Raw genomic sequence first — 12,882 nt, forward strand, 5'->3', positions numbered from 1 at the left:
TTGTGATAGGGGGCAGAACACGGCAGTAGAGAGGCTTCCAGGTTAGTGACAGGCAGCGTGTGGGAATCACTACCACTGCCAGGCAGTGTTTCTTCTAAGGAGTGGCTGGGTCCATCCAGATTTCTTTTCATGTAAGTGACAAGTTCTAAAAACCAACAATTTTTGAGCCCAGTATTAGCAGTACAATTCTGTATATAGCACAAAAAAATCACACATATGATAATTGATATAGTTTAGTTTAATTAATATTTTATAATTTAATTTTGTTTGAAGGTTGGGTCAGTATTTTTGTGAGTGTAACAACCATGTAAGGTGTATAAGCGATTGCTTATGTGCTCCACTTAGAGGGAACTTAGCTGCCAGGACCTGTTGAAGTGATGCTTCATAAAGGGAGATGAAGGACTGTGGGAGCCCAGCTTGCTTTATCACACTGGCACTATTTAGTAGATTCATACTGCTGAGTAGACCTGAGCCCAAACTGGGTGGACCACTCCTGGCACCAGGGGAGATGAGGAAAACAATTTGCTCCTCAGCCTGAGAGGGATAGTTACTGCTACGATCATGATATAAAAATTCTGCATGACAGGGGGATTTTGTGGAAATTTTGCACTGCACAGTCACGCAGAATTCCACCAGGAATAACTCTTACCAGTTTATTTAAAATTTGATAAATCGCCTCTACATGGTTTCTAGGCAAATCTAAAATTTGGGTAACTTTGCAATAACCAATACATTTAAGAACACTAGACAAGACAAAAAAACAACTTACTTAAAACATTAGAGTAAGAGGGGAGAACTACAATGTTAAATAGTAAAGAAACAATTAAGGCAAAAACAAAAGGTAGGTTGAATAAAAGGCAAGCATTCTCCTGGAAAAAAAAATCTCCAGGCCTGAGAAGTGTGCATGACTGAGGGACAGTAGTGTTAGCAAACAATTTAGAGTAAAGTCAGACTTACATACTGGAAAGCAGTGATCTCGAACAGACAAAGTGGTTCTCAAAAACAAGATAATTCATCAAAACAGGACTGTATGTTGAAAAGATGATGATATTGTAGACAATTAAAAATCAGAACTTCAAGCTGTTATATGTCATCCTGTTAGTGTAATGAATAAAATATTTTTTTTATGTTTTGAAAAGATGAAAGCAGTACTGAAAATTGGATATGATAGAAAAGCAAACATAAATATTTTGATGTATCTTTGTGTTATGTGTAATTGGCATTAGAATTTACTTAGATATAACTGGGCTGACTTCACAATTGTTTTGTTGTCATAGTGATTCAATATGACTTTAAGGATGGCCCCAGCAACCAGAATATCAGCAATGCATATATTAAGTGTGCCTTTTGCATGTGGTACAGACTGGGATGTTGATAGTATTTTTTAAAAAAACTATTTTGTTTCACCGCAGGTATATGAAAAATCATCATCACACTCAAAGGAGCTGAAACATATTCTTGTTAAAAGTGAAACCAGTAAACCTTCAAGAAGATTTTCTGAACCAACGCATTTGACTGAAGATACTAAATGTGATGCCAAAGTGGAGAGAGAGCAAAAGAAGAAGACCTCTAGCTCTTTGCTAATGGAAGGTTTAGTTCAAGACCATGAAACACGAGAAGCAAGAAAACAGCCTGAGAAGCTAGAAGCAAACCCTGAAGAATCACAGAGGCAGAGAAGTGGGTCTAAAACTGATAAACACCTCAAGAAAGATAGCATTGATACAGAAACCCCAAACCTGAAGAGTGGTCTTAAGAAAGAAACCAAGTTATACAGAGACAAAGGTGAGAAAGAGAGAACTTTCCCAGAAGACAAATTCTCATCAAAACATAAATACAGGACAGAGAGTGTACAAAAAACAGCAAGTGAACATGAACTTCAGTTTTCTGAACGAGGTTCAAAAGGAGAAGAGAATTTGCAGAAACACAGCCAGCAAAGTAAGGCCTCTTCAGAAGATAAGAGTGACAGAAGAAGTAAACATAGGAGTGAAAGAAAATCAATAATATCTAGCAAAGATGGAAAAACAGTTTCCGAACAAGTCTTAAAAACTGATGAAGGTTTACGTAAAGAAAGCAGCAGGAAAGAACGATATCTTTCAACTGAAAAATCAAAACTAGAACACAAGTCCAAGCGATCAAACGATCCTAAAACACTGAGAGAGTATCATGGAACTGTAAAGCAGCATATGGCTTCATCTCAGAGAAAGACTGAAAATTGTACAGATGATAAATATGAAACAGAGTTAACTAATTCAGATAGTAATTCCAGACAAGAAGATAGTGTTCACAGAGACAGACGAAGAGTCAAGAGCTTTTCAGATGAGAAAATTTTATCTAAAAACAAATCAAAATTTCATAGTAAACAATCAAAATCTGTGGAATCAGAGTTCCCGGAGTTGAGTCAGAAACCTGATAAAGATAAAAGCACAGAAGAAACTGACACAGATAGACAGCATAAATTGAAAAATGAAGATAAATTATTTGAAGAAAGTGTGGATTCAGAACTTGAAAGTGTTGTACAGCCAATAAAAGAAATTAGTCAAAAGGTAAAACAACAGACTGGAGATAAAGTAAAAGAAAGATTTAGAAGTGACAGAGAGCTAAGCTCTAATAAATCAGATAGAAAAATATCAGCAGAAAGTCACAGAAACAAAAGCTCAAAACATAGCAGTAAAGAAATAAAAAAGAAAGAAGATAAATTGGAAGAAAAAACTGTAAAAGAAATGGAAGATAATCAAGGAAAACTGCAAGGTAATAACTTATCTTGGAATAAAAAATCAATTAAGAGGCTTTGTGAAAACAGAAAGGAACCCTGTTCAGATATATCTAAGAAAGAGGCAAAATTAGAAATGGAAATATTCCCAAATGACATAGTTACGGACCAGCTAATGCAAAGTAGAGCTGGGGATGATTCATTTAACTGTGAAAAAGCAGCAGAACCAATAGAGGATGATGCAGAAACTCAGGAAATTACACATGGTTTTGAATTGGAAACAAAAAAATGTGATAGTGCACAAAAGGAAAATAATTCTGAAAGTACTGAAAAGGACCAAGAAGTTTCAAGAGACAAAACTACAGGCATCACAAGTGATATAAGTGATATCAAAGAATGTGAATACAATTCTAGATTAGAGCTTCCAGTCTCAGTTCTCACAAATTCTGAACATGAAAATATTATCTTTGCAAAGGAAACTGCTGTTGACATCTTATGTAATGATTCCAGAGATTCTCCAGGAGAAATAGAACTTACTAAACAGGATAATACCAGTGAAGCATGCAGCAGAATTTTACTTAACCCCTTTAGTGGCATTATTGTGCATGATAACGCAATTGATATAGAATCTCAAAATATTAACAGTCCTAGTAAAGAACATGTTTCTCCTTCAATGGACTTTTCTGCACAAGGGGAGGATGCTGAGCACTCCATTCATAAGTATTCTTCGGAAGTCAGAGACTCCACAGCTAACATATCTAGAGAGGAACATGATAACTTAGAAAATATTTGTTTAAATGAGACCATTAACTTGTGTGATAACATACAGCTTCCTGCTGTGATACAGAATGAAAGTATAATGTCCATTTTTAGTGCAGAGGAGCATGAGAATATCATGGACACTAGTATAGAAAAATGTGATGAAAATGTCATGATTGGAACTCAGGCTACAGAGGTCGATACTAGTACTTTGAGCATTAATGTAGAAACTTATAGTGAAACTGAAAAATTTGCTGATCCACAGACAGAAACTGTCTTTGATGTGGCACATACAAAAGATGAGATATCTGTGGTGGCAACAGTGAAAGAAGGTGAGCCAGCAATATGCATAGATGAAGACAGAGGAACAAAAGAAAATGAAAGTGTAGAACAAATTGCTTATATTGATGCTGATGGAAGAAAAGATAGCTTAGTAACTGGAATGTGTGTAGTAGATGATAGCCATTGTACAGTAAAAAGTATAGATACAGAAGAAGATAGTCTCAAAGTTGTTACACCAGAGGAACAAAGTAAAGACATAATTGAAAATGAAGCTGATGTAGCAAATGGGGATACTATTTTCATTGACAATGAAGAAAAAAATGAAAAAATACTTGTTTGCAACAGTATAGAGGGAGGTGAGAGATTTATATTGGATAGTAGTACAAAAGAAACGCTAGACTTCTTGATGCAGCCAGATCCTGAAAAACATGAAGACACTATTGTGTACATAATGTCAGACGTAGAAAAAGACACGGATTCTATGATAGACACCAGTACAAATAATGAAGTTGAAAGTAGTGTTTGGGACAGTTGCACAGGTGAAGAACATGAGAGAAACATAATTTGCTTTGGAAAGGAAGATGAGGAAGCTACCTCCTCAGGCACTCTGATGGACAGAAGTATAAAAGAGAAAGGTGCAGAAAAGGAAAATGAAAATACAGCAACTTCTTCAAGCAGTATAATGGATATCAAAACATTAGAGAAAGTTGTTAGCATTTTCCTATGCAAAGAGGAGGAAAATGAGAACATTGCCACCTCTTCAAGCACTATGATGGACAGTGGCTGTGAAGAAAATAAAGAAGAATCTGTCCTAATGTTTTCAGAAAAAGATCATGAGGCATCAGCATCTTCTTCAAGCACGGTGATAGACAGTAACATACAAGAAGATATATCAGGAAAGAACGGTGAGGATGCAGCAAGCTCTTCAAGTATTTTGACATCCACTGATACACCAAAAGGAAAAGGTGAATTAGCTGTGAGCTCCCAAAATGAAGGTGAAGAAACAGCAACATCTTCAGACACTGTGATGAATATTAACCTTCATAAAGAGCTATGTGAAGGGACCATAGAACATACTCAGAAAGAAACAGAGGATTCAACAACCACTTCAAGTACAGGAGAAGAAAATATGGATATGCTTATTTGTACAGGAATGCATAAGTTCTTGGTATGTGCAGAAAATTATAAAAATTCCAGTGCCACTACAGAAGCAGATGTTACTGAGTGCTTGGTGGTTGCATCTGCTAAGGAATATGGGGCTTTGGTTACTGGCACATGTTCAGGAGACAGTAGTATTCCCATGACCAGCACATATGTTAATGGAGAAAATGAATGTACTATGATGGATGCAGAAAACGAAAGTAAAGCTATAGCAATTGCAATTAAAACCGAAGACCTTATAATTAGTGAACAAACAGAAGAAAAAGAAGATGCTGTAAGCAGTGCAGGCTCTGAAGAAAAGCCTGTAACATTCGCTAGTGGAAGTAAACAAGAATTTGTTAATGGTGTAGGTGAAGTGGATAGTGATGGTGCTGTAACTAGTGCTGGTGTAGAAATGTGTGATGCTTCCATGACCAGTGAAGATTCATCAGAATTTGAAAACAAAGTGACATGTGCAAGCCCAGAAAAATCTGTCAGTGGTATTGTGACTTGGGTAAATGCAGACTATTCGACAGGTGACGCTACTGGTTTTAATACAGATGCAGAACAGTGCAGTCAAGGTATTGTAACTGGTGCTGTTGTGGAAGAAAGTAGTATTGATGGTGCTGTACATGGTGCATGTATTGAAAACACAAGTAATGCTATGTCTAGCACAGATGCAGAACTGGATAATGAAGAAGTTACTAATGCAAGACCGGATGAAGGAGATGGTACTGTGACCAGTACAGGCATAACTGAAGAAGAAAGTGAGAGTACCCTGATGGGTGCAGATTCAGAACATGATGTAGTATTTGCAGTGTGCTCAGGAAAAGAAGGTGAAGACTTTACAGACGTACCAGCTGTAGAAGGAAGTTGTGATACTTTAATCAGAAAAGATATAGATGATGATGAGGGTGTTATAACTAGCACAGGTACTAAAGAAGAAGAAGGTGAAGATATTGTAACGAGTTCTGGCACAGGCAATGAAGATTCTTTGATTTGCATTGGCACAGAAGAAAATTCTCAGAATACAGTGGTTTCTGCTGGTACAGAAGAAGGTAAAAGTGGTGCAGTCTATGCTAGTACTGATAAAAAAGAAAATGAAGGAACTTTGATTGTCACAAGTGCAGGGGAAGTATTTATGGATGCTATCTCTGATATAGATAATGATGCTGCATTTAGTATAATTGATACAAGTGCAGAAGAAACAACAAATAATTCTGCAGTTAATGTAAGCACTGAGCTTGTGACAAAACCCAATCTAACTGTGCAAGTCTCAGAGCAAGATATACATTCAGCAGAGGAAACATATGAGAGTCCCAGGTTCATTGTGCCCATAGAGGAAAATGAGAACAAACTCACTATTTCAGGCTCAGAAAAAAAAGCTGAGAACTCTCTACATGTTGCAGATAGTGAAAAAATAATAACATCTGTACATCTTGTAGAAGAAGAAAAATATGAGAGTACATTAATGTCTGTAAGGACAGAGACATGTGTTGTTAATGAAAAGAAAGATGGTAATGTGGATGAAAGAACATTAATAGAAGCTGAACTTAGTATAGAAGTTAAAACTGAAGAAGAGACTAAAAATCCAGCAACATTGGTTGACATTGAACAGTCTATGTTTGTTCCAGTCACTAAGGGGATTTCCTTAACAGATGTGAATGCTGATTTTAAAATAGATGAAGAAAGTATTCAAGACACCAAAGATATTTGTGTTATATTTTCCAAAGAATCTACAGAAGCCCAAATCATCCAGACGAAATCACTTGACCATGAATTATCGGAGTCATCTCATAATATTGCAAGTTTTTCTTTACCATCTGCACTTGAGAATGTGTCTGCTATCATGGAGTCTAATCAGTTCATTTCAGAACCTAAGTCAGGAAGCAGTGATCCTGTTTCTCATAATGAAGAATGTGACCATCAATATACACAGAACATGGTTGTTAAAACTAATCAAGAAACTGGATTTCAAGATTTTGATCAAGAAATCATGGCAACTAGCTTGGGTGAGATTTACTTCCTATTAACTTATTGTTAAAGGCATAAGCTTGCTATAGAAACAATATATATATATATATATATATCATTGCTAATTTCTAGTACAATAGGGATGGTATGCTGAAACATACATTACTTGATGCACTCTTGTGAGCATACTGCCGAAAGATGTCAATCACAACTTTTGAATATCTCCTCCCTCCCCCCGGTCTCTGCTTCTCCCTTCAGTTTCTTTTTCTGCAGGCAAGCATGAAAGGTGTCTTCTGATCTGTTCTGTTTATTTATTTTTTATTTTGCAATAGTCTTGCATTTTTTTTTTTTGCTTTAGCCTCTTTGGTCAAGGGCTGGACTGCAGGCTGTATAGGCACTAACGTTCCTTCAGGGGACTCATTGTGCTGGCAGTGTTTCGTTCCCCTCACCCCCCCTTTTTTCATGAGGTCGAGGTCTGGAGGGGGGGAGTTGAGGTTCAATCCATGGAAGTCCAACTGGTAGCCCAAAGCTCCTGGCAAAGTGGCTGAGTGACTAGAAGCTGAGAGCCTCTCCTAGATCAGTTACACCTTACACTTGAGAAGAGCTAAAGCAGGCAGCAGCACCACCATTTCCCCAGCACATGGTCTGTAAGGCTGTGACAGCCTGTGGGAAAAATTGTGGGGGGAGGTGTTTTCAGAAACTGTTTTTAACTGTTTCTACAGCTAGAGCCTTGGTCCCCCTCCCCTAAAATCCTATTTCTGTATCGCTTGGTAGACTGGTATAGTCCTTACGAATGGGTAATATGCCTCACTGCTACCAGTAGGTGGAGACTGAGATCAAGCTTGTATATCAGTATAGCATGCCCCTCTTTCTACTCCAGTTTTCCTCAGTCTCCGGTAGCAGGGGGTAAGGCTTTTCAGCTCCCCTCTTAGCACTGTTGGACCTTTTGTTTGTGGACTCCTGGTTCCCCTTTTTGTGCCGGATAGAGCTTGGGCAGGTTCTATTTGGGGATCCGTCCAACCTTGGGGGTGTTAAACCCGGCGGGTCTCGTGCTGGGTCCCTCCCCCCAACTTCTTCCACCTCCTTATATTTTTGAATGGGCCTCAGCAGGTGGCCTGGCCCCCTGGTTGGTCACCCCTCCAGCTTTGAGAGCCATGGAGTCTATTCTGACTAAGTAAAAAGAAATAAGAAAAAAATCCTGAGGTGTGCTAGTCTAAAGGGCTCATTTCCCTTTATAACTGCCTTTTTTCTGTGTTTTTTCTCAACTAACTGGCACTTTCTTTACAGCTAGGGCGGTTTTCAGCACAATGAGCTCTTTTAAAGGGAAAAAGTGCTCCTTGTACTCCAAGTGTGAGGTACTGGTGTGCAAGCGTTGTGCAGGCTGGAGCGGTAGGGAAGCCTCATTGGCAGCGGATGCCAGCGGCCAGGGTACCCTGCCGCATGTGCCTCGCGGTTCGGCTTTGGATTGTGGGGAAGCCCGGGCTTCCCCCGAAGCCCACACGAGGGTTCCCCAGCCGCCAACAGTCAGGGAGCACAGGATTCCCTTACGCCGGTTCAGCTAGGGATTCCCTTTTTGCGTTGGTCGGTTCCTCAGCCTCAGCGTCAGGAAAGTCCCAGGCTTTTCAGACACAATAAGCCGCAGGAGCTCTGATTTTAGCGGTTTCAGGTCCAATTTCGGCGGGAACCTCCTCATTCATTTTAGTTACCTCAGGTGACCTTCCCCCTGTTCTAGAAATACAGAGGCAAGGTATGTCAGGGTCCTCTGCTGAGGCAGGGAGTCCCTTGGGGCTGCCGGGAGTCTTTCCCCCTGAATTTATATTAGCACTTTCTAAAACTTATGTGCTGGCGACAGGAGGTTCCGTGTCCACTCTGGGGATCTCGGGGAGGGAGGGGGCTTACCCTCAATGTCTTCTCTGATGCGGCCCCACACAGCGGCGGTTTTGCCCCCTCTACTTATCCAAACATCCGAGGGTCTCTTAGATGGGGATTTTTTCCCCAGAAGAGCATGAGGTGATTGATGAGGAGCTGGACCGCTGGGGAGAATTCCAGGATCCTCTTGGGGGGGGCGGATTCCGTCAGCGAGGGGTTCGAGCACCCCCCAGCCGACGAAGATGCGTCTGTGCTGCTCATTTTTCAGCGGGAAGAGTTCCATGAGTTAATCCTTCAGGTCTCCTCGGTTTTGTATTTTGAGGACCCCGTGTCAGAGTCCCCATGTACGGTGGACCCCTTGCTTAAGGGGATTCACTCTGATTCCCGCTCTTTTCCTATGCATCAGGATATTTGGGACATCATGCACGCACAGTGGCAGGTGCCGGAAGCCCCTTTTCACTTTGCGCGCTCCATGGCCCGCCTGTATCCCATTCCGGAAGGGGATATGGATACTCTAAAGTCGCCTGTAGTGGATGCGGTGGTCTCGGCCATCTCTAAGCAGCATACCATGCCTGTTGAGGGTGGTGCGGCCTTGAAGGACCCGGAGCAGTGTAAGTTGGAGTCCCTCCTTAAACAGAGTTTTGATGTGACAGCTCTGTCGGTCCAGTCTGCTATGTGTGGCGGGCTGGTGGCTCAGGCATGTTTTTGTTGGGTCTAGCATGTACTTGCTGATAAATCTGAGAATTGGGACTTGCTAAGTCAAAAAGTTGTCAAAATTGAATTGGGTGCCTCTTATCTCTCGGATGCCATGTATGACCTCTTGCGAACTTCTGCCAAGTCTCTGGCCTTAGGAGTGGCAGCACGCCATACTTTGTGGCTTCGTGTATGGTTGGTGCCTTTGGCATCCAAAGCTAAGTTGATGAAGTTTCCTTTTAAATGATCTTTCTTGTTTGGTGAGGACTTGGACAAGTAGTTTCAGATTCACTGATTCTAAAGTGCCTCGTTTGCCTGAGGATAGGCCTAGGCCGCTGGCTCGAGGAGGCGCTGCTCATGGGCGTGATTTCTACCGTTTCTGCTCCGGTCAAGGGGCTGCTTCTTTTCAGTCTCCTGGGCTCTCAAGAGGCAGGTTCTTCCAGTGTATGCAGTCCTTTCGTGGGGCCCGCTGGGGTGCAGGCAGCGCCCTTGTCGGGTATCCTGCTGCCCGTCCTGCACAACGACTCCTTGCCAGCACCCATCTTGGTTCCGGTATGTGCCCAATTGAGAGACTTTTATACTTAGTGGGCAGACATCACATCCGATCAGTGGGTTCCGGAAGTGATCCGGGATCTCTATGTTCGCCCGGTGCTTGCCAGACCGTTTTCTTGCTTCTCCCTCGCAGGTGGCATGGAAGCAGCAGACCTTTCGCCAAACCCTTCAGAGATTGTTGGATCTTCACGCAGTGGTTCCAGTTCCCCCGCTGAAGTGGGGCACAGGTTGGTACTCGATTTACTTTGTGGTACCAAAGAAAGAAGGGACCTTTTGACCCATCCTGGATTTGAAGGGGGTCAACAGGGCTCTTCACGTGCCTTCCTTCCGCATGGAAACTCTGCGGTCTGTGATTCTGATGGTTCAGCCGAGGAAGTTTCTGACCTCTAGATCTGACCGAGGCCTACTTACACATTCTTATTCGTGCCTCCCATCATCGCTTCCTGCGTTTTGCGATCTTGTGGCAACACTATCAGTTCTGTGAACTTCCCTTTGGTCTGGCCACAGCTCCGTGGACGTTCACCAAGGTGATGGTGGTCATCACGGCAGCGTTGTGCAAAGAGGTCATTCTTGTTCATCCTTATCTGGACGACTGGTTGATTCAAGCCAAGTCATTCCAGGAGAGCTCTCAGGTTACGGCTCGGGTGGTGGAGTTTCTGCAGTCGCTGGGATAGGTATTCAACCTTGCAAAGAGCCAGTTGTCTCCAGTTCAGCGCCTGGAATAGCTTGGGGTCCTGTTCGACACCTCCTTGAGGAAGGTCTTCCTTCCGGAGGCTCGTGTGAGCAAATTGTAATCTCAAATTCACCTGCTTATGGTGTGCTGGTGTCCTCAGGCGCAGGATTTCCTCCAAGTTTTGGGGTCAATGGTGGCCTCCCTCGATGTAGTGAGGTGGTCGTGGACCCACATACATCCTCTTCAGTATGCTCTTCTTCGGAGGTGGTCATCTCAGAGGCATAGTCTAGATCACCCTGTTCCGCTTTCGGGGTTAGCTCGGGGCAGTCTTCACTGGTGGCTTCAGACCCCCCATCTTATACAAGGGACGAATCTGGATCAGCCGCAATGAATGGTGCTGCTCACAGATGCCAGTCTTCTCGGTTGGGGGGGCTCAGGGCACCTGGTTCACAGAAGAGGCTTATTGGTCAATTAATGTTTTGGATACCAGAGCTATCCATCTGGCGTTGCTAGCCTTCCAGTCCTTTCTGATGGGCAAGTCAGTGGTGGCCTATGTCAATCATCAGGGGGGGCACCAGGAGCACTTTGGTGGCACAGGAGGTGACTCTGCTCATGGTCTGGGTGGAGTCGCACCTTCAAGAGATCTCAGCATCCCACAAAGCTGTAGTGGAGAATGTTCAGGCGGACTTCCTAAGTTGTCACGTGCTAAATTCCGGAGAGTGGTGTCTAAGCCCCGTGGCCTTTCATTTGATAGTGCAGTCTTGGGGTCAGGCCCTCAAGGACCTGATGGCCACAAGTGTCAATGCCAAAAACCCCGACCGCCCCACCGACACCCCCCTTACCTAAAATCTGTTGGACAGACGGACGGTTCCCAAGCCCGTCCGTCCGGCAGGCCTGCCATCTGCTGAATGGCGGGCCTTAGGGCCTGATTGGGCCAGGCGCCTAAGGCCCCGCCCATATCTCCTGCTGCAATTGTTGCTGGGAGTGTATGTGGATTCTGGAACTGGTGTTCTTTTTGACAGACACCGGTTACAAAATCCAGCTTTTAGGCAAAGGACTGGCCCCTCCTTCGCCTAAATGTCTTGTTTTGGGTGTTTGGGACTTAGGCTGTTTTTTGATTGGTAATGTGTTGTAAGTGTAGACATAGTGCTGGTCTGGGCGTTTAAACAGCTGAATGTAGAGGTAGGCCATTCTCATTTTGGATGGACATTTCCCCTGCTTCTATTTTCAGTGTTTAGGGCCTAGGCCAAAAGGGGACTTAGATGGTTTTTTTTTATTATTATTCCCCTACATGGCTATTCTAGCGGTTTACCCAGCCAAATAAATTTTGTAAGAATCCCATTCAATTTTTTATAAAGTGACCCTTGAAAATAAACTGGCAACATACTCATTTGGTAGCAAACTACAGGCAAAATCATCATTTTGATGGTTTGGACTCTTCCCCACCAAGAAAGATGTAATGGGTTCCAATGCTCACACATTTCTTTGATTTTCAATAATAAGGATTTTTCATTCAATGTCTTCGTATCTTCCAATGTTCTTTGGATCGTGATACCCAAATATTTTATACCCTCTTCTTTCCAAAGGAATGGGAATGGATCAAATAAGCCTTTTACACAATGCACATTTACAGGAACAACCTCTGATTTGCTCCAATTTATTTTGCAACCAGAAAATTTACCAAATCGATCAATCAATTCCAGTAAATGTGGGATGGTAGGTTCAGGATTCTTCAAATGAAGCAAAATATCATCTGCATAGGCCGAAACCTTATATTCTCGACCTGCATATGGAATTCCCTGTATCTCCTTTGCCTGAATAGCCAACAACAAGGGTTCCAAAACAATATCAAAAAGCAAAGGAGATGAGGGACATCCTTGTATAACTCCCCTCTTCAGACAAAAATGTTCTGAAAATGTATTATTAATATATAATCTGGCAGAAGGGGAACTATACAAGGTTTAAATCATTTGAATAAATCTGGGTCCTATTCAAAACCAATCCATTGCTTGATACATGAAAGTCCATTTTACACGATCAAAGGCCTTCTCTGCATCCATGATAGAGACTTACAAGATCATGAAAGAGCATAGAGAAAGTGGAGAGGGACAGATTCTTCAAACCTTTGAAGACTACAAGAACGAGAGGGCATTCGGATAAATTAAAATCAGTGAGTCAGAACCAATGCTAGGAAGTTCTTCTTCACCCAGAGGGTGGTGGACACCTGGAA

At 42.3% G+C, this 12,882-nt stretch overlaps 1 protein-coding gene across 5 annotated transcripts in view; it reads left to right on the plus strand.

Annotated features, from left to right (window-relative positions):
* BOD1L1 (biorientation of chromosomes in cell division 1 like 1) overlaps nt 1-12,882 on the plus strand; it is a 425,195-nt gene that overhangs the window by 203,857 nt on the left and 208,456 nt on the right. For all 5 annotated transcript variants that reach the window (XM_033949017.1, XM_033949024.1, XM_033948998.1 and 2 more), the window contains one exon: nt 1,413-6,903. In XM_033949017.1, coding sequence (XP_033804908.1) covers nt 1,413-6,903 — 5,491 coding nt within the window. The remainder of the gene's footprint in view (nt 1-1,412; nt 6,904-12,882) is intronic.

Source organism: Geotrypetes seraphini, chromosome 1 (assembly GCF_902459505.1).
Source record: "Geotrypetes seraphini chromosome 1, aGeoSer1.1, whole genome shotgun sequence".
NCBI classification, from domain to species: domain Eukaryota; kingdom Metazoa; phylum Chordata; class Amphibia; order Gymnophiona; family Dermophiidae; genus Geotrypetes; species Geotrypetes seraphini.